The sequence below is a fragment of the Excalfactoria chinensis genome, chromosome 1, assembly GCF_039878825.1.
Source record: "Excalfactoria chinensis isolate bCotChi1 chromosome 1, bCotChi1.hap2, whole genome shotgun sequence".
Taxonomy (NCBI): domain Eukaryota; kingdom Metazoa; phylum Chordata; class Aves; order Galliformes; family Phasianidae; genus Excalfactoria; species Excalfactoria chinensis.
In genome coordinates this window covers 19,147,272-19,174,534 of record NC_092825.1, presented here as the reverse complement: position 1 = coordinate 19,174,534, position 27,263 = coordinate 19,147,272, and the positions used below count along the sequence as shown (strand labels likewise).

Below are 27,263 nucleotides of genomic sequence, written 5' to 3'. Positions count from 1 at the left end.
TGACATGCTGAGAAAGCCTTTTGAACTCTATTTTCTCTCTTAGTTTCAACAGGATTCAGAAGGCCCTTTTCTTCACAACACTGCTTTTCAACAACGCAATTTGTATCTAGTTTAGAGCAGCGTAAGAGTGCATCATGTCTCTCCTTCCTTACACAAAGAAAATAATCAGTCTTAAGAAATCATCTAGACACATTTGATCATCACAACACAATGTTATTAATTAACCTGCAAGGCATGGTATTTGCATTTATGCTGTTGTCCTGGCTCCCACTAGCTTCTGAAAAGCAGGATGCACTTTGTGGTCTCTGAACAATACTGAGGCAGATATTCCCAAACCGTTTGGCCAATTTCCTCAGTACTGCCAGATATTAGGATCCCAGTACAGTCTACAGCAAGAAGCACACAGCAAGAAGCACATAGCAAGGATTCTGATCCAGAATCCAATTATAACTCAGATCATACCTTAATCTCATCACTGAATTTTTTGTTCTATTTCCATCTGCCACCTTTCAGTGATCTCCAGCCTGTTTCCTTCATATCTTCTATGCATCTCATTAAGTACTACTTCCTAAAACATTATTTCCATAATCAAACATGAGCACCTAATACAACAAAGCAATGTGCTGAAAGTCACTGGGGCAGAATTATAATACATATAAATAGAATTCAGTTTTCCTTCTTCTCCAGTGATGTATAGAATTAAAATCTTTTTTTTTTTTTTTTCCTGGAACAAATTATTATGCTATGGGAGTAACCCATGCACTTATTTTCATCCATCTCCAGATTTCAGCACATTTTCCTACATGGGGTCAGATGATGATGTATAACACAATTAGGAAAAGAAGTAATATTATTGTTTAAATGTTACGAAAAAATCTCATGAAATGCTTATGTGAAAATATGACCACAGCATAATTAATATTTTTCTGTTCACTTAAAACAAACTTAATTCTCCTGAGAAATCCTAACACAGCTGGAAAATCTATGCTTGTCCAAGAAAAAGAATAGCACTGCTACATCTCTCTATCATAGAAAGAACACTATGCTCAGGTGTACAGGAACATGGGATTAGATGAAACTGAGCAGGTCCTTAAGTTCATTCCCAGTGAGAGCAAACAGTTATGCAACAGATCCACCAAACACTACTTTGGGCCACCATTCATTAACAGACAAATTAGGATCTGCTTTGAGCTTGTCAAAAAAAGAAAACCAACCAGCAACCTGAAGAAATAACAGCAAAACATTCCTGCAATTCACATAATGCAACAGAAGAACACAAAGTGCCTGTAGCACAATGTTGCCTCTGGGATGAGCACATAAAAGCCACTGACAGGGGTTGACAGCTTACAGGGAAATTTTGCAGCTCAGTTGCAAGCGTGCTTTCTCAGGCATCTCTGTCCTAAGGTTCAGGTTTGTTTTTTCACATCCTGGTGAACACAGGAAAGAAACATGACATAAAAACACATGTGAACCACAGCTTGACACCTTGCTACAGAGGAGCTGAGGTAAAGTCCACACATGCACAAGCTGCTAATGTAGGAACATCAGAAAGTGCAGACTAACATGAAGAAAAGGCAAAAACTTTGTTAGCCTCTCAGTGAATCTATCTCCACCTAAGACAAGATCAGTCCAGAGGAAAAGCACTATTAGACCTGGATGCCTACCTGTGGGACCTGGTGTAGGAAACCTGCTTTGGCAGGGGGGTTGAACTCAATGATCTCTGGAGGTCCCTTCCAACCCCTACAATTCTGTGATTTTGTGATTCTGTTCTCTGGCACTTTAAAATTAAGAAAAGGTGAGAAAGGGGTATTGAAAAAGGATTCAGGTAAAAGAGCATTTTCTCATCCATGGTACCAAAGGAAGGTGACAACATTCAGTTAACCACAACTGTATCAGTTGCAAACCCCTGCAAGAGATTCACCTTGGTCATTATTAACTGCATTCACAGAAACAGTGCAGAATTTTGAGCTTAGCACACTGCTGAGACCTTTACCTGCTCCTGTACAAACTGGCCTATCTCAGGCAGAACATGTGTGATGTGGGTAGGTGAAAAATCAGATCTATGAGGAACCTGGACAGACCTGTAGAATAAGAAGTAAATTCTGGGGAAAAAAAAAAAAAAAGAAAAAAAGATTTAAACCAGCTGAGATGAATGCAGCGTGTTAAATTTATCCTTTATTTGTTTCTTTTTGCAGTCTTTCACAATGACATTTTTATTGATATCCCGTAAAGGTTAGGCATCATGTAGGCAAAATGCACATTACGGTAAAGACAATTTATTTAACTGTTGTTGTATGGGAACTGTTGAGTCATGGCCTGAGACACTGATAGACCACCTGAGGCAAGGACTGAGTCAGCCATGGGAGTACTGGTGAAGGCAATCCACCTTTCCAACTGTACTTTATTGACTGATAGTAAATTGCACATACACGGGAGGGACACTCCCCCAAAACACACTTCTCCATCTCCTTTTCTTTTCTACAGGTTCTGTTTTTAACATCCCAAAGCTACATACTAACAATCTTATCCTTAGAGCGACATCACATAAACTATGTTGATGAATCCCTTCATCACATAACTTCCTGAGGAGTTGCTCATTATGTGCTTCTTCCAAACAAGCAATACAAAACAAAATGGCTTAGTAGGTGCAATTAAAATCTTGACATTCACCACACACAGTACTCACATTTTTTGTGACACTGTGACACCATGCCACACAAACGCTGTACAGAATGTATGTATTGCCCTACACGAAAGATATAGGCATTGATAGTTTTCAGTTTGCAATTCGCTGAAAAATAAGATCTTGTATTTGATTTATCTTTCCTTTTGTCTTCAGAATGATTTCTAAGGAATAAAACTATTATTTACTGTAAGAGCTTTAATTTCATGGGGCAAGTAAGGGACCACTCTTTTAACACTCCAAATGTGGTCAGAACTTGATTATTGGCAAGCTGTACTTATATCGCTCTTTTAATATTCTTTTACCTAAAGAAACAAAGCTTGTACAATCATACTGTAATATTGTGCATGGATGCACGTAGCTGTCTCCCTTTCTCGGGCACTTGCATGAAGCCTACTGGCTTTTTTATACAGTTTTGCCAAATTTGACAGAAACACGGGTCTAAAAGTCTAAGTATGTTTATCTTTTGTGATAGCAAAAGACTGACTAGGGAAAGGAAATCTAGTTAGTGCTCTCACTGAGAGAAAAGCTGATTTTAGCTTTTGTTGGATACCACATCATCCACACAGGACAAATCCATTCCAAATATTCCAACAACAGATAAACAGAGTTCTTGTCCAATTCAGTCATGAAGTACCAAGTTACAGTTAATGAGACTGCATTATCTTGGTTCACAGAAGTGCTTCCTTCCTTAATGTTTAGAACCTCAGTTACCTGCAGTTTAGAAACCCCTCCAGGCCTTTTATATCCTCCAGGCCTCGAATAAATTCAAGGAGCACAGAATGATTAAATGGCTATTAAACAGAATGGAGCTGCACTCCATGTTGTAGGAAATCCTGGTGAATCACTTGGCACGTACACCCTGCTCCTTAGGTACTCCCACAAAATGCCTTTGCCAGAGACAGAGACCTGAGCTAGTTGGATCTTTGATTAGATCCCATTCAGTCACATTAAGGCTCTCATGTTTAGTGAATAGTGGATAATTACATACTTTAATCAAAATTAAATTTCATTGGCCTCTCTTCCAAGAAAAACTCAGACATTTGTTATACCTTCACTTAAATGAAATGCTGTCTGCATTTTGGTTGATAATATTAAATAACAAATTGATCAAAACTCCATGTTTCCTTGCCTTCAAGATTTCTTCTATTGGCACAGAATATGCATGGAATGGAGAACAATCCTGCTAATGAGATGATTAAGTAAGGCACAGCCTGATTGAAACTGTAAATGTCTGGGCCCAAATGAGGACTTCTCAGCCCACTTAAACTGACTCTCTAGGGAGTTTAGGCACTTAACAGAAAAATCTGCAGAGGACAATCTATTCTAACACAGAGGAGTGCTGCAGGATACTGAGCTACTTTTTGTTAACATACAGAATTACAGAATACCCCAAGCTGGAGGAGACCCACAAGGACCACTGAGTCCAACTCCAGTCTTCCCACTGAACCACCAAAATTCAAACCATATGTCTGAAAGCACTGTCCAAACTTTGTGAACTCCAGCAGCCTGGCCCTGAGATCACTGCCTAGGAGAGCCTGTTCCACTACCTGACCAGTCTATGAAAAAGAAACTTTTACTACTGCCTCTACTCATATCAAGTACTCTTTCTCACACATACTCCTCTCTCTCTCTTTTCCTTATGCATTATCTTTAGCCAGTCATCCTTGCTGTAAGTTTTTTGACATTGTAATTGCATTATCTTGCAGATTCTGGGGGCAACCTTTAGTCAAAGGAATCCCCGTAGCCATAATTACTATTTGATGAAATCAGGAGTTACTAAAGTAACAAAGAATTCACTGTAGATATAATTCTTCATTCATAGTAGAAATCGTGATTTAACAGAAACTATTTTTAAAGAGCCCTCTAAAAAGCAGGTGTGCTTGTGCATTCACATTCCTGTAATTTTTATTTTTATTTTTTCTGTCAAGTAAAACAGTGACTTTATAAAAACTGTGATTTCTTAGTGTGTCTCAGAGAATTTGGATCTTAGCCTACACACTTGCTACCTTCAACTGCTGACAGTTCACATGCACACATGTTATTTCAACTTCCCCTAAGCATTTTCATTTTTTGCACTCTTTGAGCATGCACATGGCTCACAGTTGCATGCAAATGCTCTACATCTACCAACACCCTCCCAGCCAGGTGTGCTCCGACTGCTGCCAAGGAGGGTATTCACAGGTCTCCAAACGTCACCAGTCTCTGGTCTCTGGTGCCAGTCAGTCCCTGCACTAATGCAGGAGATGTCCACAGCATCAGATAAAGTAAGTCACACGCCTGATCACAGCCAGTATTTCAGGCTACTCTGAAGACTGCAGCTAGGCTGAGGACATAACCTGCTGAAAGCCAGAAGCCTCAATCAGGAGCATTCAAAGGAATGAGTTTGGGCATCTAAGAGCCGGGTCATCTTGGAAGGGCCATTTGGGGCTGTGAAAATGTGAATGGGATGAAACTCGCATCATCATTTACTACAACATACATTTTCTGTTTTTCACCTTTAGTTTTACACCATCACCAGTGACCTGCAAATCACAGTGCTTTCCCTCCACCATCCCATTTCTGGGTTGTTGTTGGTGTTTTCATTTTTTGTTTTTTGTTTTTGTTTTTGTTTTTGTTTTTTTAACTCCAAAGGACCATTATAAATAAAAGTGAAACAAATGTGCTTTTTTGCTTTCTTCAACACAAAGTCCTTGTAACATACAGCACCTGCAGTGTTTTCATTTCCCCTAGTACTTTGTCATCAGCTTTGGGAGTACAAACCCTGCCTCTGCCTTCATACAGCACCATTCCACTCTTTGCACCACTCACAAATATGTGTTCAGATTCTTCTTAAGTTCAAGACTCAACTCAAAACGAATCACAAACCAGTTGAATTAACTTTACGCTATGAAGACAAGAATGATTCAGCTCATCTAACACATACTAGCACAACGTTGCATCTAAAGCTACATAGAAAGTAACTACAACAAAAGATTTGACAGTAAGCTTCAGGTATAAAAACAGTGAAAGTTTCCAATACACCATTACTTGCTTCCTTTTTATAAGGCTGTCACAGATGAACTATCACCAGCTTTGTTTCCATTTTCAAAAGTTCTTTGATAACTGTGTTCCTCACTTTAAATGTCAGCAATCAAAAGTTGAGTATTTAAGCCTGATATTCATTTTAATAATAAACCTACATTATATGCAAATCAGAGATGAATATATGCTATTTTAGCACTTCTATTGTGCCTTACCTTAGTCCTAAAGGACTTCAGAGAAAGACTCGGTGGTTTTAGGATTAATATATAAATGGTTCTGCCATCCATCCCCTCTCTGACTGCAATGAAATGATTGCTCTCTTTTCCCTTTGGTGTAAGTGAACAGTACTTTCAGTAAGAATAAAAAGTTGATTCAGCAAATTAATCCTAGCTGAGACTAGTCTTGGGATCTCATCACTCTGGATCTTAGAGGCATCATTCTTACTTGTATTCCTTCTTGCTCTAAAATACTTATTCACATATGTGTAAAGGAATGAGTCAGAATGGCAGGAATTCCATAGCTAGAAGTGGAGAGTTAATAACATTAAGTAAGCAAAAAGCAGTGGTGCTATGTAAACTCTGACCATACTCTTAACTACATCTGGCATAGGGTGCTACGATGACGAATTGTCAAAATCTTCTTATACAAGAATAGCTCCTGCTAGGAAACTTGGAGAAAAACAAGTTCTTTTGCACAAGTTGAGCTCGCTCACAGAGGTGAATGATTGGTGTCTTGTAAATCCTTTCTATGTTTTAGGGTATAGTTAATTAACCAGAAATTAAAAAAAAACAGTCACTGAGATAAAAACTAATCTGTCCTTTAGTCCACAAAATTGTACTTTTTCCAATAGGGAAGGGTCACAATCTATGCTCTTGTAATTTAAAAATTGGCAGCATAAAAACACTCTCAAAGTCTGTGAATCTGCATCCCTAGTTGTATTTGAAAACTGTATCTCCTAATTGAAGAGGTAAGCCATGTTTGTGACTGTACTTCACTGCCGTTAGTTACTCTTGCAGTGCCAGGATAGTCAAACAGAGCAAGACAGAGATTATGCGCATCACCAAGAGGAACATTTACTGAAGACTAGAGATTTCACTTGAATGAAACCATTTCAGATAAAAGAGAAATTACACAATCACCATTCAGGATATCATCCAAAAGAAACAGTAAATACACATCTTGAGCAAAATAGGATGGTGTATACGGAAACCAAGCTTGACCTTCAAACTTAGAACCTGTACAATCACTCAGTTTCAAGAGCATGAGCAAAGACTAAGAATGATACAGGATGTGAAGGAATCATCCAGTGCTTAGGGCTGATCCCACATTATATCAAGCAAATGCACAGCACAGTCCCTTTCATAAACTGATCAAGGGCCAATTTGAGACTTGCTTTGTCTTAGTCCTTGGAAGCAGTGAAATTCCTTCTGATAAGTTCTTCGCAGTACCAGGAAAAGCATCATTAGGAATGTCAACAACCAGACATAGGAAAAAGTCACCTCACACAACAGGAGATAGTCTCTAGCTTTAAAATGCTCCTTGAAATGAAGCAACCTTAGTCTAGAATCTCCTTTCAGAGGCTAGCCCTTAAATATGCCCAGGGAGGGGTGGACCCTGAGTTTGCTTGCATTTGTGCTTCCTGGACCAGCCACCTCCCTCCTTCCTCTCCCTTTCCCCCTCCCCTCACCTTTACCACATGCTCAATCATCAGTTCAGGGTGTGACATAACAGTTCCCTTATACTGTGTTATCCTTCTCATGAATAAATCAATCAGGCAGAATTCAGGGACCCTATGCAGCACAACATTAAAATACACTCCTTTAGAAAACATAACTGCACTTTGTTAAGTGTTTTATTGTTACCACAGAATCTCTCAAACTGGAAGGAACTCACAAGGATCATCGAGTCCAAGATGAACTTAATGTAAACTGCGGGTTTATAACAGATAACAGAAGAAATCTACTCTATTTTTTTCACCGTTTTTATTTTTTCTCTCCTTTCTTTCATTTCTCTTTTTCTTTCTTTTATTCTGTGTAGATTCTCCAGTACTGGATAATGAAAAAGGTTTTGGACACAGCCTGCACATTTTTTCTATGTCTGTATAATAAATGAAGTAGAAAATGAGCAAAAGAAGAAAACAGAAGGCAGCTCTCTACCCACCACAGAAGTCCTTGAATGCCTTTCACCACTCCTCCTGAGAGGCACCTGAGGAGCAGGTAGCCCAAAGGAATTTGTCACAAGCTTGTGATGCCTGTGGCAAGTATACATATGGGAACTGATGCTCTTCTACCAACTAACACATTTTCTGAACACAACCAAATGTTCTTCTTTCAGAAATCCGTCTCCTTTGTAATTATTTATCACAGACAAGGAAAGCTAAGACAGATCCTGTTAAAATGACCTTAGTTAATGAACCTTATAATTCCAAGGACATTACCGCAGAGAACTGACCATTACCATTACTCTCTAATTATGAAGTCATTCTACATCTGAATTGAACACTTGCCATTTCTTGAAATTCTTTTCTGCCCACTGTGCTCAGACCTTACCATGGTCACATGGGAAGAAAATCATCTTCAAAGTCCTATGACTTCGTCTCCCTGCAGATATCACTATTAACGCATTTAAATCTGATTAACTAAAATATCAAAACAGTGAAGCAATTTAGTCATGAAATGCCCTCAAACATCAATCAGAGATCCAAAACTAGGCCTGCAAAAACTTTCCTCTGTGTCACCAATATTGTTCAGAGGTTTACTTAAAATAAAATAAAAATATTTGCATTTAACTGGAAGAAGAAATAAATCCATATATTTTTCACATAGCTTAGCAATATAAGAATATATCTTGCTTGTACTTGACAGTTTCATTCATTTCTGACACTTTTTACAAGCAGATTGAAGCTAGAGATATTCTTTCTTAGATGTCTATGCAGTGACGAAGGAGTCTTGATTATTGGCAAGAAGTGTTATATACTCTGTTCTATATAAATGTTACAATAAACAAGAGCATCCACCAGGTTGGCTTCATCTTCTCAATACCATGAAAAAGACATTTTGGGAGAAAAAAAAAAAAAAAAAAAAGTACTCTGGAAAAAAATAAACATTAACCAACTAAAACAATTTAACTGAAATTAAATAATATTTTTACTTCCTGAATAGGCTCTGAAAGGATTTAATAAATAAAATATTACAATATAATGGAAGCAATTTTGAGGTCTGACAATTCTTATAAATTGAGCAGCGCTCCATTATCTGCACTTCATTAAGTGCATTAACATGTTGGGTAAGATACTTATAATCACATCGCTCAACTTACTGGACTTAGAAAATATTGAAATGCATCCCACAACAAATCTGCTATAGTACACAGTAAAGTTCTGCCCTCTTTTGGTATCTAAGCACGTTAGTGAATAGTGTCCCTGGCTTATGGATTTGTACTTTACACTGGTTGTCCATGGGAAATTCTGAAAAAGCCATTTTATGCAAGAGGGATGGCCCTTAAGACATGCACAGGTTCTGCTGAGACACATGGCCCCATTCTACATGCAGCGGCTCCAATGGTACTCATGCCAAACCTGAGCTTAAACTTTGATTAAAAAAAAAAAAAAAAAAAAAAAAAAGGGGGGGGGGGGGGGGGGGGGGGGTATTTCCTGGGACTGTGCAAAATCATTCAGTCACATTTGGAGTCTTTCTACAAATGGTGCCACTATGAGTTTGCATCCCAGATACCACTGCCTAATAATCTGCAGTTCTCTCAAAGGTTATAGGCTCCATTGACGTCCTGGCACATGTATGCTGTTTTATAGAGAGCAGACAGTGCAAAAGGGAAACACAAAGAGCCCCTTAAAATAAAAAGAGCAAAGAGGATAAGTAACTTGTCATGAAAATTATTTAGGACTTTCTGTCACCGTTCTTGAATGAAAACAGATCTTGCCTTGCTGAAATTAGGTGTGGTTTTTGTCCACAAGGTTTAATAACATTCTGCAAATTATTGACAGAAACATTTGCAGGAATCATTGAAATCTTGGGACACTTGTTTTTCTTGGTCAACCTCTCCTTAAACATTTACCAACTCCATATACGCATACACTTGAATGGTCTCCGGTCTCAATTTGGAAAAGAACAACTGTCTCATTTTTGGTTTGCAAGGTTTATGAATTTTTGTTCCTCCTCCTATGACCAATCACAGCATTTTGGCAATGACTCAAGGAGAAGCTGACTTACGAAGGACACTTAAGGCTATGCTACAGGTCTGAATATTTCACTTAGTATATATGTGGTAGAAAGCTTTTCTAGAAGCATACAGCTACAGCAGTACACAGGGATTTATCTGCATGACACTTCTGCTACTCAAGGGTAGTGTTTTGTAATTCATTCCCTTGATTAATTGTCTAGTCAAAATATCCTACTTTAATTAACAGTGTTAAAGAAAGAGACTGGCACTTTTGTTAGAATATCAGCACTTGAAACAATTAGATACATTTCAGTTGCTTCTAAAAAGAGATGAAAATTCACTCATCGTTCTATACTGAAGAAATGCTAAAAGGTAGGGGAATAAGCACCACTTTTTCCATCATAGAAAGTCCTTGTAAGAACACGTTTTAACCAAACTGAGAAAAATAACTTTTTTCTAATCACTAAAGTTTCACAATATACATATTACTGCCATCCAAATTGTTAGTATAGCATCACAGCTGGTCATTTGAATAAAAATCACACATTTCTAACAGAAGAAAAACTTGATGTAGGAGAATTTCCAACTATTAGTATTGCGTACACATATGCTTGCTTGCTTTCTGTAATGAGTAATAGCAGTTCTTTGAAATGTTGTATTCTTTGAACAGAATTCTTTGGAGCTTTGTGGACAATTAACTAGGTAACAGAATTAAAGGAAATTCTTGTAGCTGACTAAATGGGTTACCCTATTCTGAACATGTGCAGGCTCATGCAAGCATCCAAGAGAGAGTTACTGCTAAGTTACACCACTACAAGTTGATTAACAAATATCTGCTTACTTTGACTCAGAGCACAGTATGGTCCTTCACTTTTCAACACGAGAAAGAAAGTAAACATAATTAAACAGAAGTTTGATTTGAATTTTCCAATCAGACATTCTTATCTTATAATCTTTCAAGTACAGTGTCATCATACGTTCAACTCACTCAGCTCTTCTACATCATGAAGATGAGCAAAGCTTAAGTGCCTTGTATAGCAGTCAGTGACAACTGCAAAATTTTGTTTCTCATATAGGCCATGGATACTTCTACAGTGTAAGGGGAAAAAATAGAAAATAATAATAATGTTTTCTTTTTGGAGATTAAAAAGAATCACAATTCATCAGCTTTAACAGTTTCCGAGGTCTTGGTAGAACTGCCCAGAAATACAGATGACTTATTGTGCACATGCAAATTTTTTAATTATTTTCAGAACAGAAATTTGGCATACAGTCACTGGAAGAAAGGAAGGAAAGCTGATTCTTGTGGAGCAATAACCTTTATGACTTCTTTTCTGACAGAGATTACTATTTAGCCTAAATTGAAACATTTTTTTGAAAACAAACAGCTTCAATTTTATTCATTTTTTTGTCTCTTTAGTATCAGAATATATCATTGCAAAAACATCAGATTAAATACTACCTTTCTATTTCATAGGGTTTTTTTTTAAATAAAATTATAACAAAATCTGAACAAAACTTTATTCACTTGAACATAAACAGGGAAAAAAAAAAAAAGAAAAAAAAAAAAAAAAAAAGCACAAAAAAGTAGTTTAATGCAATATCTTGCATCAATTCACGGTGAGGTTACCAGTAGCCAGGATTTCTCAAAAAGAGAAATCCCAAGTTGTGTTTAGGGCTAATCTAAAACTTGAGAGACTTCCATCCAGATACATGGGCTTTCTATGTGACTAAGTCTGTTGCTTCAGTTATAGCAGTATGATAACACAAATTTAACTTGGCACATTTTGAAAGTTGCTAACTTTGATGTTTAAACTACTAGCTCTACATGCTCAGTAACAGATAATAAGATCCAATGTGATAAGAAAATGATGCGTTTAGACTATCTCGAAGAATAAATGTATTCATAAGGGCCACGCAGGCACAGCAGATAAATGTATAAGTTCATATCTCCCTTCATTCTGTTATTGTCAGTACTTATTTAAAATGTAATGCTAGTTATTACCAAAACAGACATTATCTGTCTTGCATATAGAATTTCAAAGTTCATAACAGAGCTTTCAAAAGAACTACTCCAAGAACTTGAAATCAACAGGCAGAAATATAGGAGTGAGAGGATGGACAAGTCCTCCTCTACTTAACAAAGCAATGAACAGAAAGAGTCAAAAGTCATTACTGGAAAAGGATAAAAATGTATGAACTGGAACTGCCTGCTATGGCTTGTGCTGTATGACACAATATTCTTCATGGGAGGGAGGGGTGGGCAAGAGTATTGAGCAGAGAGATGGGGAAATTTGAAGATGTTATGAAACTACTTGAAGTAATAAAGAATAGAGAGAGGAAACAAATTAGTTTCAAAGGCTGATTAACAACTATATCAGTGAAAAAATACTGCCTATTGACAAATACAAGGGAGGACACACTGGCAGTGATACCTGGTATTGTTCACACACACCACTGATCTCTAAATCAGCTGCAGCCATTTGTTAATAAACCTTGAGCATCCAAACAGATAGCTTTTGGAAATAATTTGCTTGATACACCGTAGCCTACATAAAAAGCTTACAGTTTGTCAGGATACATAAAGAATGAGGGAGAATGAAATTATAATGACACTACATAAATCAACAGCAAGTCTTCACTTGGACTGTTCAACCATGGCTACACAGCTTAACATAAATACAAATTAAATAAGAAATCCAGAAACTGACAGTAAAAACTATTATACTGTAATTATTTCATATATTCTAACTTAGATTTAAGTAAAAAGGTATGTTACTAAAGAGGTTAACTGGATTCTCCTACCTACAACTCCTAATACCAAAGCAAGAGAACAAATAAAATTCAAAAGAGGAATTTATGAATCTACATGCTTATAAACTGCCATGTTTTGAGAAATCTATGGACCAGCTACTAAATGCCCAGGGTTACAAAACGCTATTTGGATAGGTAATTCTGCCAGTGACAGAGAAGTCTCATCCAGAAAAATGAGGCCACCACTGGAGACAAGATATTGACCTGCAATGTCAGACTCAGCCCAAAAGTTCCAGTGTTTCATTGTTTAAACCGCAGGTATAGATCTTGAAAGTGCTGATGCAAAGAAAATCTTTCCAATACTCAATCATAGGCATTTCTCACAAATGACAGTTAAGAGAGACTCTTCTGTCTTGAAGTGTAGAAAGAAAGCCTGTAAAAATGTGAAATGTTTAAAAATAACTAGAAAACGATGGAACTTGGGGCAGCAGACAAACAGAAAATGCAGTTTTCTAAGCAAACTCAATTGGCAGATCTTCTCTTTACCAATTTGATTTCTTAACATCAATAAGACTACTGACTCAAAACCAGGGAAGCAGAAGCAAGATTACAGATCAAATACTGTGAGCAATGTGCTGACAAAAGAGAACACATAAATGCAGTCCAAGTCCATATCTCCATGCTTTTTCCCTTCACCTCTGCTCAAATCGTGCCTTATATACAGGTGCTCCTTAACCAAATTTTTACATGCTGGGAAAGTAGATCTGTTAAACATTATCTTGCTAAAGTTCACTCACACAGCCTTTCATTAAGAACATGCCATTGCCTACATATTTCAACTCTGATTCAAGAACACTCAATGCAATTATTCACACCACCTCTGTGGAAGTGACAATAGCATGAATTTGTAACAAATACAGGACAAAGGAGATCTTAGTTCCTTACAAAGAACAACAAATCTCACTCTTTGTACAGAATCTGTGAAACATCTGGGACAGAATTTCTTTTACAGGTTAAGCATAACCACCATGACAATAAACTGTAAAGTACTTCCCACAGTTCTTTTCTATCTTACACCACATGAAAAGCACAATGTAAAAACAAACATGCTTATTCAGACTGCAAATCACACTGCATGTTGTTCATGCTTCACCTTCATGCTTCTCCTTTACAATTGCTTCCACCTAAAACAATAACGTTTACTGGGATTAACTTTATTAAAATCTACTTCCTATTAATGGGATTGTGTGGACTTTGGTCACAAACAACTGGAATGGCTACATTTTAAATCACAAGTTTCCTAAATTTGCTTTCACTGATGCTTTTTTATTACATGGGAATTATTTGCTCCGGTACTCTTTCTAGCAAAAGAGAGCTGCAGAGTGTAAGAGAAGCTACAGATGCTGCAGTAATATGCTCTAATAAAAAAAGACTAACAGTTGTGAAATTAAACTTCAGTCTGGTAGTAAATTTATAAATATACATATACATATTTGTCCTTCCGCTTATTTCAGAAGTTTTAATAATAGGTCATATGTCCAGAAAGCGCCCTTATAATAATCTCAGAGGTCTGATCCCAGGTGTAACACATACTAAAGCTGAAGCAGCAATTTCTGTATTTGGCCCAACATGTTGTAGTGAGCTTCCTTTTAGAGAGATTTTTCCTACTGAGTTAAACACCAAGTTTCCTTCTGAGTTAAAAATATATCAGTATCTCTTAGTGTTCCTTAATGCTTATACATATCTGACACTAGAAAGTACACTTTACATCTTATTTGAAACTGCTCCCCCTTTAAACTATTGACTTGTTTATGTTCACCAAAATCTGTAATACCAACCACTGCTGCAAATTCCACTGCATTTGAAAAAAACAACTACAGAAATTCATATTTGCTTTGATCACTACACACTGCATTTCAACAAAGCATGCTTCTAATACTGTTGGATTTCTCTCTTAAAATTAGCGCTGACAGATGTAGATTTTTATTTGCATTTCTACATTTACAAATCTCAAACTAGGTAATATGACTAAGTTAAATGGTTCTACAAATAAATCATTGCACTAGAAGTGCTGCCAAGATACAAGCTGGCTTCCTGGATATTTTTAATATTCTTTGAATTTGTGCTTACAATCAATGCAAATATCTCATGTTTAAATGGAGTATGGTTTTCAAGTGAAGTAAAAAGAGAAAAAAGAAGTCAGATAATCCAGTACCTTCCTTAGTCCTTACAGCAGTAAAGTTCAGTACAATGTAGACATAAAGGTACAGAGTTCCTCCTTATCATAATGAGATTTTTAACATTTAATTTGTGGAGTTTTCTAAATTCACAGTAAATTCCACAGTAGGCATCACTATGCTCTGAGGAGCTTATTTGTCTCTGATCTCCAAGGGCTGACTGCTATACGAGAAATAAAATCAGCTTCAGACACAGAAGAGATTGAATATCTCAGCTATTTGGCAGCAGTATCACATAAAAGGAGGTAATGAACTAAGTCTTGACCTCAGTTCACAGACCAGTTGGCTTGAGACAGTAAACATCGGTGGGCAAGACCAAGCACAAAGTGTGAGGTCTTCCTACTCCAAGCCTTGTTGGCACAACCAGAAGAGATCTTCCTGCACAAGGAATCCTTTGCTAAACCCCATGAGGTACAGGAAGGTAAGTACTGACTTCTTTCCGTTTCGAGCATAGTACACAAGTCTCCACTTCTCGCACAAGACTGTTTTACAGAATCAAATTGCAAACTGTCTCCTGTGGAACAGAAATTATTTGTACTGGTAGGAGAACAAGAGCATACATCCTTATCTCTTGTAGGACAGAGACAGTATCTACCACCTGGTCCAGAATAAAATCTCCTTGGGACCCCCTCTGCCAGCTCGCATAACAACTTCATTCAATTCAGAAGTGTTAAAACATAATGGTGCTTTTGAACATGTGACCACATTGCTTAGATAACCTCTGAGTAAATTGTACTGTCTATAAATTATTTGCAGAGCATCTCCAGCTTTCTTTGCAATGGTTTACAGCAGTTTTAATATATATTTTTGTCCCAGTTGCGTAAAAAAATATTTGTTTGAGAGATATTATTTCTTGAATTTGTCTCAGGAGTAAGAATCTGAATGGAATACAACTCTTTTCAAGATTATGAGCGCATTGGTACCATGCCAGTTAAGGAAGTGAGGTTTGGCTAACATCTTCAACACAGTCCACAGCCTACTATATATTCTTCAGGGCAAAAAGGTTAAAAAAACTCAGATCTACAGAAGCTTTCTGGCTCTTTTCCCCAGTGCAGATAGTGAAATTTCTACATGTTTAAAAGGTACCTGAACTCACTCACTGAAGTATGAAGTCCTCAAGAGCTATTAAAGGTAAAGAAGCCCCTCTTCTATCAGTCACAGGAGGGTCACAGTGTAACATAAAAGTGCCAGTGTGCTTACTGCTGAGATACTGCCTTTAAGTTATTGAGACAGACAGACAGACAGACAGATAGATAGAAAATTGAACCTGAAGAACACCACACTGATTAATATCTCTGAGAGAAACCATAATGGTCCTTTATTGTAAATCCCTTTATCAGGTACTAATTAGTACAAATATTAAAAATAATGGAATCATTTTCCAGCTGTAATATTAATACACCTACCATCAGATTTCACAATTTTTTGAACATTACTTTGAAGATCCTGTACTCAATTATGTAGTGTTATTATTAATTGCAGCTTGCAGCTTGAAATAAAGTGTTATCAATAGAGTTCAGCTGCATAAATATAAAAGGAAAACTTAAAACTGAATTAAGCTGTTTCCTCTTTGTAAGAGCATGTTAGAATACTATTAGTTGAGACAATTAGTTAAGCGTGAATTCAGTATCTAAAACATAAATACCTCTGGGAAAAAGGTTACATTTTACATATTGTATCACTATTTGGGTGAAGGGGGGAAGAGTGAGTGCAGAAAAAATGAGTCTATTCATCAGCTTATCTACTAAGATATAAAAAGCTTCAGTTTTATACCAGAAGCAAAAAAAAAAAAAAAGATTACTGCTAGATACTTGAATTGAATTAATCTAAATAACAATCAATATTGCTTATTTCTAAATTATCAATGAATCATCTAAGTGGAGAGGAAAGGTTATACACTTTACAGGCTTATTTTCCTGTACATCCCTCCCTCACTTGCTGCTAAACTTTCAATTTATCCACTGAAACCTTGGAAGTACAAAAGAGATTAAATGTTTGAAGAAATCACAAATTTTTGAGTAAAGTAGAGATACATTGAACTACTGTGGACACACACAGAACAACAGAGAAAGGTGACCTAAGAACCTCACTGAAGACAAACATTTTCACAGACAGTTCTCCATGTAAACAAAACACAGCTAGATGTGCTGAAATCTGGAACAATTTCCATGAAGCTCCTGTCACATTCATTTAGTATACATATTTTTTTAAATTAAGTATATAGTTATCAGTGTGATTGTAATGGTAAAATACTACGAGGGACCATAAACTGTTTTCCCTCTCAGAAAAATGCTATTAATTGCAATATATCAGGATAAAAGGTAGGTAAAACTACAAAATTCTGTTTCTAAAAAGCAAGCAAGAGTATTTTTTGATATGAAGTACATAGTTTTCTTCTGAGGCAAAGCTGCAACAAAGCTGTCATTTTGCCTCAGACTAAGATCTGGTCCTAAATTCTCTTTGCTACAGTTTTTACACCTTTGGCAAGGTGTGCAATACAAACAGACAAGCTAAAACAGGCAAGCAATGCTAAATTTCCTAATCTTTTCTTAATAAGCAGCCACAGCCTTCCTTTATGATCTTTACCTACTCTTCCAATACTACTTTATAAGTGATCCAGCACAACTACCCAACAGCACTTGTGTCAATTTTTCATTGACCACTTAAGGGATAAAATCTCTCATGTAACATTACATACACTGCTCATGGATTTCTTCCATTTTTCAGTACAATGGAGTGAGTATTCTGATGCCAAATAGATTTTTCTGAATAAAATTGTTTTGTATTCTGTTGTTTTGTTGTTTTTTTTTTTTTTTAAAAAAAAAAAAAAAAAAAAATGAAAAGAGTGCCATGACTTTATCTCTGATGGTAGATTCATTTGGTACATAACAGCAGGGAGAATGAACTATTACAAGAAAGGCTGATTAGAGACTTCTCAACACCTATTTTGTCAAACGTCATTAACAGCACAGTAAATAGAAGAACAACATTCAGCATGACAGTTTAATGAGGACTTGTTAAGGCATCCTTGCTTCTATTCCTTCGTCTGTTTAGTTTCTCTCAGTGAGCCAGTTTCTCTCCAGTTGGTGCTTAAACTCTTAAGCATTACCATACCAATCCACTCCTTTAGCCAACGTACCAAAATGATTTGATTATGATGCCAAAATGATTATAGTAATGTCATTGATCAATTTTGTAATGGGAGTAAAAATGCTATAATCATTGTCTTCAAACAGTAATGCATGGAAGAGCAAGTTGGAATAAGTATAATTCTCCTTGCAATCATTGCCATGTAAATTATTTAATTTCCAGCTATCCTTTGTCCCAGACAGGATTTCTGTCATTAAAATGAGAGCAGATTTTGATAAGTAATATATCCTGTGACACATCACGGTGGCACCACTTTGACCTTTTCAGTACTCCACATTTCATTTGGGAGCCTGTTCCATTTTGCTTCTGCTACCAATCAAGAAATAGAAGTTGAACAGAAAACCCATCAAACTATAAGTTTGATGTAAAGACTTGAGATCATGACAAATAAGTGCTCGAAATAAGTATATGAAATTATTTTTCGTTTTGGAAATATTTTTACCCATTATTTTTTCTTAAATGCCTGGAGAAAAAAACAAATCAAAAAAGAAACTGCATGCTTGCATATCTATAGTTACAAAACTGCTATCTCACACATCCTCGCAGGCACTGAACTTTTTTCAGAAGTGAATGCATCAATTTCTTTCACATCCCCTCCTCAATTTATTGCTTTCCATTGCACTTATCTTCACATTTACTTTTCTTCCAGTTGTTGGTTACTTACCTTCAGAAGGATGCAAAGAATTCAGAAAGCTGTCCTACGTATTTGTATGCTAACAGCACAAAGGGAGCAATGTCCTTATTAGATCCTTAATACATATTTTATTAACATGGAGCTGGTATGTTTTCCCATTTTGTGTCCACTTGTGAATCATGATTTTTATAAACCTACCTACTTAGATTAAGGCCTTGTAATTAGATGATACTTGAACTTTACATTTTAAAAGGATTTCCAGTCCTGTGGTTTAGGTGAAAAGTCAGAGGAAAGAGAATAATAGAATTAGGCTGAAAGGGACATTAAAAAATCATCCAATCCACCTCCCAGCCTCAAGGAAAAGCTAAGTACACTTATATAATCCTTGGGCAGGTGTTTGTCTAATGCATTCTCCCAGATTCTCAGTGATGGAGGCTCCAAAACAACCCCAAGCCATCTGGTCTAATGCTTTAATATCTTAATCATTAAAAGGGGCTTCCTTCAAATCTAAACTGAACTAAATCTAAACTGATCTCTAATGCTGGAGATTAGATCCATTATTTCTCTTCAGACACACTGTCTTTGGATGAATGCGTGTTCCTCTACCATTTTGTAAAAGCCATTTGTCTGTTTGAAAACATTATTTTCCATCATCTACCTAATCAGCTCTTCTTCAGACTAACAAACCACGTCACTCAGATGTTCTGTACCGACCACATTTTTAAGATCTAGGCCTTGTTCTCACTTGTGGATTCTCTCACCCATTGTGACGTGAGGGTTAAAACCCGTATTGTATCAAAATGAAGCTTCGTAATTGCCAGGCAAATTAGGTGATTACTCAAATTATTTTAAAGATAATACTCTTGTCTGCATGCCCCAGGATGACAGGAGAAATACAGGCAGGTTATAATTTCCTATCACACTCAGATCGTTTTTGAGATAGCACTGTTTAACCAATCTTTTGCCTTTCCTCATTGTACTGCATGCTACTGAAGTACAGTGTCTTGCATTTGTCTTTTAAAATCCATGCTATTTTTAAAGACCACAGTTTCATACTCTCACTCTCTCTTCCAATACATGCCTAGTCTTTCCCTGCTTGAAGTTACCTCCAGATTTTGCAAGTACATTCTTCATTCCAAGCCCATCTGTACTAAACATGAAAATATTGGCTAGTATCTGATCCAGTAAAAACCCAAGCCAAACACCACTCAATGCATCCTTCCTTTAAAACTGACACCATTAATAATTACTCCCTGAGCATTTTTCTTAATTGGCCTGCATCCAGCATATAAGATTTTCACCTGATCACTGTTCCCAAATTTGCTTAGGAGAAAGCTATATGCAAAAGTTTAAAATCACTACTAAATTAAAAAACATGACCCTGTCTGTTTCTTCTACAGCTACAAAGCTATTAGCCTGTAAATATATATATATATATACATATATATATATTAGATTTTTTCAACCAATGAACTATTCTGTGAATTTCTACTAGAGCCAATCTAGTCACTGCAGTATTCGACACAACAGATGAACCTTGCCTTTCTGATGTGAAGTGTGGATGAATTACCCATGCCTTTGCTAACCCCCAGTCAAACCACTGCAGTGTAGTTTAGCTCACCCATGAAGATACCAAGGATCTACCAGTACTGATTTGAAGGTAGAAACAGAATATTTATTAGCTAACTGATCCAGTATGTTATACACATGACTTCCCTAAGTGGCATGAATTGCTGCATTTTCATCTTACTGCCAAGTTGCTGTGAGGAATCAGCAAATTTTATGGTTCAAGTCTAAGTACCTGAAACACACACACAACTTTCCATATGATTGAGATGTTATCCATATGATTGAGATGCAATATTTTCTCACCCAACCTGACATGAAAGAGACAGAGTTCGTAAGTACACGCCCTGGAAATCAAACTCAGTAAATTAACCCAGGCTATGAAGGATGAGAACACTACTTGCAAATTACTGTGTTTTTTTCAGAAAGGATACTATTTTGCCATTTATCATCTTAGTTAGTGGAAGACCAATTTATCCTTCTATCAAACCATCTGCTACTTGTCATCTTTATTCCTTGGTGTTCAAAACCTACTGCTCCAGAGAAATAATCAATTTCACAGACCAGAAATAACTACAGAAGTGAGAAGGGGGAAAAAAAAAAATCAAAGGAATTTAAAAATAATTCTCATAATAATGTCTGTATTTACACAGCACATTTCATCCTGAATGAAAAACAATGAGAGCGTGTGTTTGTACTTCACAGATTACTTCTTGTTGTTCAAATTCACTGAAAATAAAAGCTTGAGATGTATCCATGCCGGAACAAGGAAAATGAAGTCTCATTGCAATACGATTTTCCTAAGCTAACTCAATTGCACTTCCTCTAATCTGGCTCTAATGCATTCGGTGGTTGCTTTCTGCCCCAGTTAATAGTTTGTTAGTATAAATTAACTTTAAGTGACTATGGTGAGACTTATCATACTTGCCAACTCCATCAAGAAGCTTCTCTTTTCCAAAACGGGTACAAGGCACACATTTTTTGTCTCTCTCAAGCTGTTCTTAAATTAGTACTGGAACTATTACCTTGGCAGACTGACAAACAGCAAAATCATCAGTAACCCCCTCCATTTGAGTCCACAGCATGCACATACAGGTGTTCTGATCATCCTGCACAGAACCAAGCAGAGCTCAGTGATGATCTGACAGCTATAAATACAAAACCCGACAAGCGTACACCTACCGATTTCCCTAGAGATCTGGGTGAATGCCTCTACGCCACTCTCTCCGTAATTTCCTTCAGAAGCCAACGTTGACACATAGTTCCACCCAAGAGCTGTCACAATGTCAACCATGGCCTGCGCTTGGTAGGAGTCAGGTGGGACAACTCGAGAGAAGAAGTCATACCTGGTGTTATCGCTCAGTTCTGGAGCTGTAGATGCATAGCTGATTTGAGGTATCTGGAAATAAAAAGACAAGTAATGCAAGACTATACAATATCATTTCTCTCTATATATGTATGTGTTCAAAACGCTTAAAATAGACTATGTACATGCACTCTGCAGAACTGAATATTTTGCTTTAATTAAATCAACTGATCAGAAAGCAGCTCAGATTTTGTAAAATGCCAGTCAAGTCTTAAATAACACTCTGAGTAAGAAATAATGCATTCTGCTTTGCTCCAGATGTCACGATTGTCAATGTGTAAGCGTAATAACTTCTTTTGTGATTCTGGTCGTGACAGGAACAGATTTTTTTAAAGGAGGGATGCTTAGTACTACTACAGAAGGTAAGAAGGTCACATAATTGATGTCTGTGATTCTTAAAAATGCCACACTTCAACTCGATGAGTAAAATGTAGGTTACTCCCATTTTCTTGTTTTCTCTGTGTACATACCTATATGTGTGTTTTTCCTTTTTCTTTCTGGATACCAAATACCAAAAGCTATCTGATGAAAAATAAACAACTATATATACATATATAGTCTCTATACAATATAAATTTAGAGAAGGAAAAAGGTTGAAATGAAGGTTTGTAGTCCTTCATTTCAGTAGTCTTTGTGGAAACAATATACATACATACATATACATATACATATACATATACATATATATATATATAGAGAGAGAGAGAGAGAGACAATATACCCCGTAAATAATTGAAATACACTTAAAAATAAATCAACACTCTTATCTTCAGAAAATGGTTTGTCAGAGTCCAAACAAAGCTGTCAATAGATAATATTCAATTATCTGAAAAGCATTTTGGTTCAAGAAAGTTTAATTAACATTTAAAAAGGGAATGATTTCCTCATTTACGAGGATAAGATAGATGAATAGTCACTGGCTTCAAATGAAAGACACCACAAATATTTCACTGCATTTATAATCTCTGTTAATAACAGGTGCTGAATGTACATCCTACAAAATACAAAATAGCCTTCAATGAAGCAGTGTTAAGAGTTCCTAAGCTGATATCAGTTCTAAACTAATTTTTTCAAGAACCACATTTAAAAGGTCTTGACAACAAGTCATCCAATAAATGCCCACTGTTATGTTAGATGCTACGGCAGATGACTTCAGTGGAACACTTGCATCCTGTATAGTGTTTATTCAATTTTTATTTTTCTTTTAAGTTGAATTAAAGGCAAATGTATGCTACTAACATTCCAGTCACTAACCCTGCCTTTAAAAGCAGCGCAAATTCCTACAACCTTAAAAAGAACAGTTTATAGCCTAAGGGGTGGCAAAATCATTTCTCAGCCAGGAAAACAAAAAAAAAACAAAAAAACAAAAAAAAAAAACAAAAAAAAAAAAACAAACACTTACTTATCTTAGCTACACATTTCTTTAAGAAATTTTCTACTCATAGAGAAGCGTTAGAATAAACAATCTGAAATACTGGAATAATAACAATTAGAACAGAAAAAAAGGGAGGATCACAGATAAAGCAAGTAAAAGATTATATCTCATACAAATCAGTATTACTAACATAACAAAGACCCACCAAGAAAAAACAAGATAAAATCTCTTTACAAAAGTTGTCTTGTATAAATTCCCTTTCTTTCAGAAAATATTTGAAACATCTTTATCTCTTTACAGAGGATAGATTCTGTTTCCCAACAACACAATTATGCACATTTAGAGCACATATCATTCCTCTTCAAAATCTGCTCCATTACTGTTTAAAACTGTCAGCTTTTTCTAGGTATAAAGAAAGTAAAGACAACCTTTGTGCACCATTTTGCACCTCAGTGTGTCATTTCACAAAAACCAGGGGGTTTGAGGAAAATAATCTCATTGATAACAACCATAAAATCAACACCAGCAAGAGACCTTTCAGACAGATCTTTTGCTGTTGAAAAACTTGTAGACCAGACCACAGCATTATACACCCAGTAAGTTTCTCAGTTCTTCTTCCTCTTCAGGCATGAGATGAATAATGAATCCTAGATACGGGTAGGAGAGCTGTTGGTACAACTTTGCAATGAGATTCTTCAGATCAATAGAGATATTTTATGTTTGGTGAGTATTGCTGATTTGGGGCCATGGAAAAGGCAGAGAAGAGAAGCAATTTTCCTACTTTTCAGCTCCCTGTAGCTCAGCTCCTTCCCTAGAGTTATTTCTAATAACAGTGGAAGAGAAGGGAAGGTAAATAATGGTCCAAACCAAACACCCCAGAAATCACTGGATGCACCTTAAGCCATCACAGCTTTGTAGCTCCTGCCTTCTTATCACTAGCATGAAATAAAGGGAGGGGGAACCACTGCCTAAACAGAAACCATGCCTAAATTTCAAGAAAAATAGATCATGCAACAGCATATTCAGGTTATTTATTTTTATCATACAGTAATACAGTTGCTTGCAGACACACAGAACAATGCTCAGAAATTGTTTGGCACAAGGAAAAATTGCAAGGATTTAGTGGTTCCACAACCCATGAATCAAAAATATTTTCATTAAAAGGTAACAACCCTAGTCATGGACTGTATGTTTAATAAACCATTCTACATGTCCCCAAGTACATTTTACAAGACAGAGTGTAATGCTGCCTAAGCAAAGGAACTGTTATGCTCTATCAATTCAGTAATATGTGTTTTAAAAACTCCCTAAATACATTCTGTATTATACTTCAGGTTCTATTGGCCCCTTGAGATGTAAATTTGCTTTTTGAAAGAGACCTGTAAAAGGTCTTTTGCTCCTGTATTTCCCATTCTAAATGGATCACTCTAAATTTACAAAATTAAATAGAATACATTCAACATTTGCATTGTATTTTTATGTTATGTAGCACTGTCAATAAAATGTCAGTTCTTTGGGGGACAAAAGGGAAAAAACAAAGGATTGTATAACTACATTTGAATGAGTTGTCACACAACAGCTGTCACATTCCCTGTGAAGGGCTGGAAGCATTTATGTCTGAATGTTCACTGATGATTTTTTTCCTGTTTTTTCTAGTCTATGGTTAGGTCGCTCTCCTTCTGTTAACCTATGATATGATAAACTCTACTTCCAGTGAGTGACATTCTTGAACTCATTGAAATTACTATGCAGAGAAATTCATAAAAGCCTTATTTTCCTTTTTAAGCTTAAGCTGATCTATTAAAAACTCTAATGTTATTTAAGACAAACATTTACAGCATGGCGTTTTAAATACAATGTCTGGATTTGAAATAATATCCAGTTTTAGTATGGACTGATCATAACCTTAGTGCATCCCGGGCTGCAGCTGAAACTACCAGCAGTTTGTCAGTCCTTTAAGTCAGTGATGGTTTCATCTCGTCTTGTCTACTATCCACAGTCACAGACATCAGAAAATGATTCTATGTGTTTTGGCAAAAGAAAATAAAATTGGAAGAAAAAAAGGAGGGGAAACACACACACAAAACAAAAACAAAAACAAACAAACAAACAAAAAACCACAGTTTATAACTGTTGCTAAGTCTGCAACACGGATTCAAGCCAAAATCATCAGTCAAGAGAACTTTCTTTTTTTTCCTGGATCTTTTTGGGCACATCTCCAAGCTGATTTAAAATCTGTCTCTATAGATCTCTTCTTCCAAGAGGATCAAAGAAGACAGAGCAGTTACGTCAGAACTAGCTGTCCAAAAGCTGCAATTGTGGCAGCACTTCAAAGAGGGAATATCTGTATGAGATATCTACCAAGCATTACTACAGAACAGACTGCTGCTTCCTGATGGAGCAGGTGTGAGCAATTTCAGAAGAGCCAAAAGCAGCTAACATTGTATGTCATTTATTTCACCCAAGTGGTGAACCACTTCCAGTCTCCCATATACTGAAAAAAAGAAAAAAAATCCATCTCCCAACTACTATTCTTCAGTGATTATGACTCTGGATGTGTTTGGTGGGTCCAGTGCAGGGATCCAAATCCATACAGGTGCTGCACTAAGAAAAGCACAAAAAACTGAGATCTGTTTGCCCTTCCAGTAATGAATCTTCAACACAGCAGGCAGCTCTCAGCCACTGTGCCTTCTCTTCCATGACATTCTGTCCAAATTAAGGACAAAAGTTCAGTGGATTTTTTCTTATTGAGCTCTCGAATCCATTTGCCTGCTGCATTTGTCAGTGTATAGTATCTGCTGGTCACTTCAAGTGCCATCTTCCTTAATGCAGTCTTTCAGCTGGAAGCATGATTTGGAAGCAGAGTAGCAGACAGCAAAAAGAGCTAAACTCACATGAAAAAAAGACCCAAGAAAAGAATCACCAGTAATTTTGAGCATTACTGATAATGAGTTACACTCAGAGAAGTAACCATGAAATATAGACACGCAGCATAATGGGCTTAAATAACTCACATCTTCAGTTTCACTACCCACTCAGTCCTATCACTACTAACTTTATCAATAATCTTTTTTATTTTCCTTTTCCTTTCTCTCACCACTGAGCAGTCTTTTATTTTGTTTTGTTATGGTTTTTTTGTGAACCATTAGCAATAGCACATTAAAAACAGTAATAATTTTAATGAACAAAGTAACGAAGTAAGCTTTAGGTTCATTATTGGTCAGCATTAACTGGCATTTTACCACCAACTAATAAATCTTGCAAAGAAGTGTGGTTGAAATAAAATTTGACTGTGGAAACATGTTTTCATCTTAGTGATTTTTTGAATTTTAAATATCTATCATTAAACATTAATAGCTCTTTCTTTTCAAGATTTTTATTCCTTCTTCTGTACAGCAAGAGTTCTCCATGAGTAAAAACAAAAAAAACAACTCACAGCAGTGAAATGAATCCTCGGGGCTTAGATATTGAACAGTTTCTGAATGAGAGCTGAGGTCACTGTCTTTCAGCTATTAGGCACATCTGTAAATTGCCATTAGCCTGAGCATCATCCTAGTCTGCCTGCACTTCAGAAAATGTGTGTCAGCCTGCAGCGCAGTAATGCTAAACTCACTCAGGTTAGACATACAAGATTTAAAAGAGTTTGATGAGGCTTAATAATATCTTGAACTATACCAAAAAAACAAAACAAAACAAAACAAAAGAAAAAAGAAAAGAAAAAAAAAAAAAAAAAAGATTAAAACTGCTCCATTTTGTTACCAGCTATAGGAGATGAAATGCACCCTGAAACTGCCCATTTCCTTCCAATGACACTAAAAGGAGCCTGGGAGACAAACTTAGCCATTTTATATGCAATTTAGAAGATTACTGTAAACAGCTACAGGTCTTCTGCTGAATCTCACTATCCCATTCATTTCAACAACACATGATGATTAGCACAGCTAATTATCAATTTCTTTCTGAAATGCCTTCATCCGTCCACCTGCAGCAAATACTGAAATGCTTACCCATGCATTACTAGAGGCCTTATTTCATTCGTTTTGAGAATAAACCAAGACTAGAGAACATCCTAGAAAGATTTAACATGTTAAGACTCACTCATGCCTTTGGAGATGCAAAATGACCCTTTCAGGGCCTCAGAGCAGGCTGATGCCTTGCCAGTTCCACTAAAGCTCATGTTGAGAAGTTCAGCACATGAAGTTTTTGATTTAGCCTTTTTCCATGGATTTTACCAAGAAAAAGACCATCCTGATGCTATTTATGTTCCCATTAGATGTATATTCATTTAGATTTAAAAC

General features: G+C 36.4%; 1 protein-coding gene across 6 annotated transcripts in view; it reads right to left on the bottom strand.

The window, feature by feature from the left end:
* The window catches only part of GRM8 (glutamate metabotropic receptor 8), a 317,260-nt gene that overhangs the window by 228,551 nt on the left and 61,446 nt on the right, over positions 1-27,263 (bottom strand). For all 6 annotated transcript variants that reach the window (XM_072332477.1, XM_072332459.1, XM_072332494.1 and 3 more), the window contains exon 3: positions 21,407-21,623. In XM_072332477.1, coding sequence (XP_072188578.1) covers positions 21,407-21,623 — 217 coding nt within the window. The remainder of the gene's footprint in view (positions 1-21,406; positions 21,624-27,263) is intronic.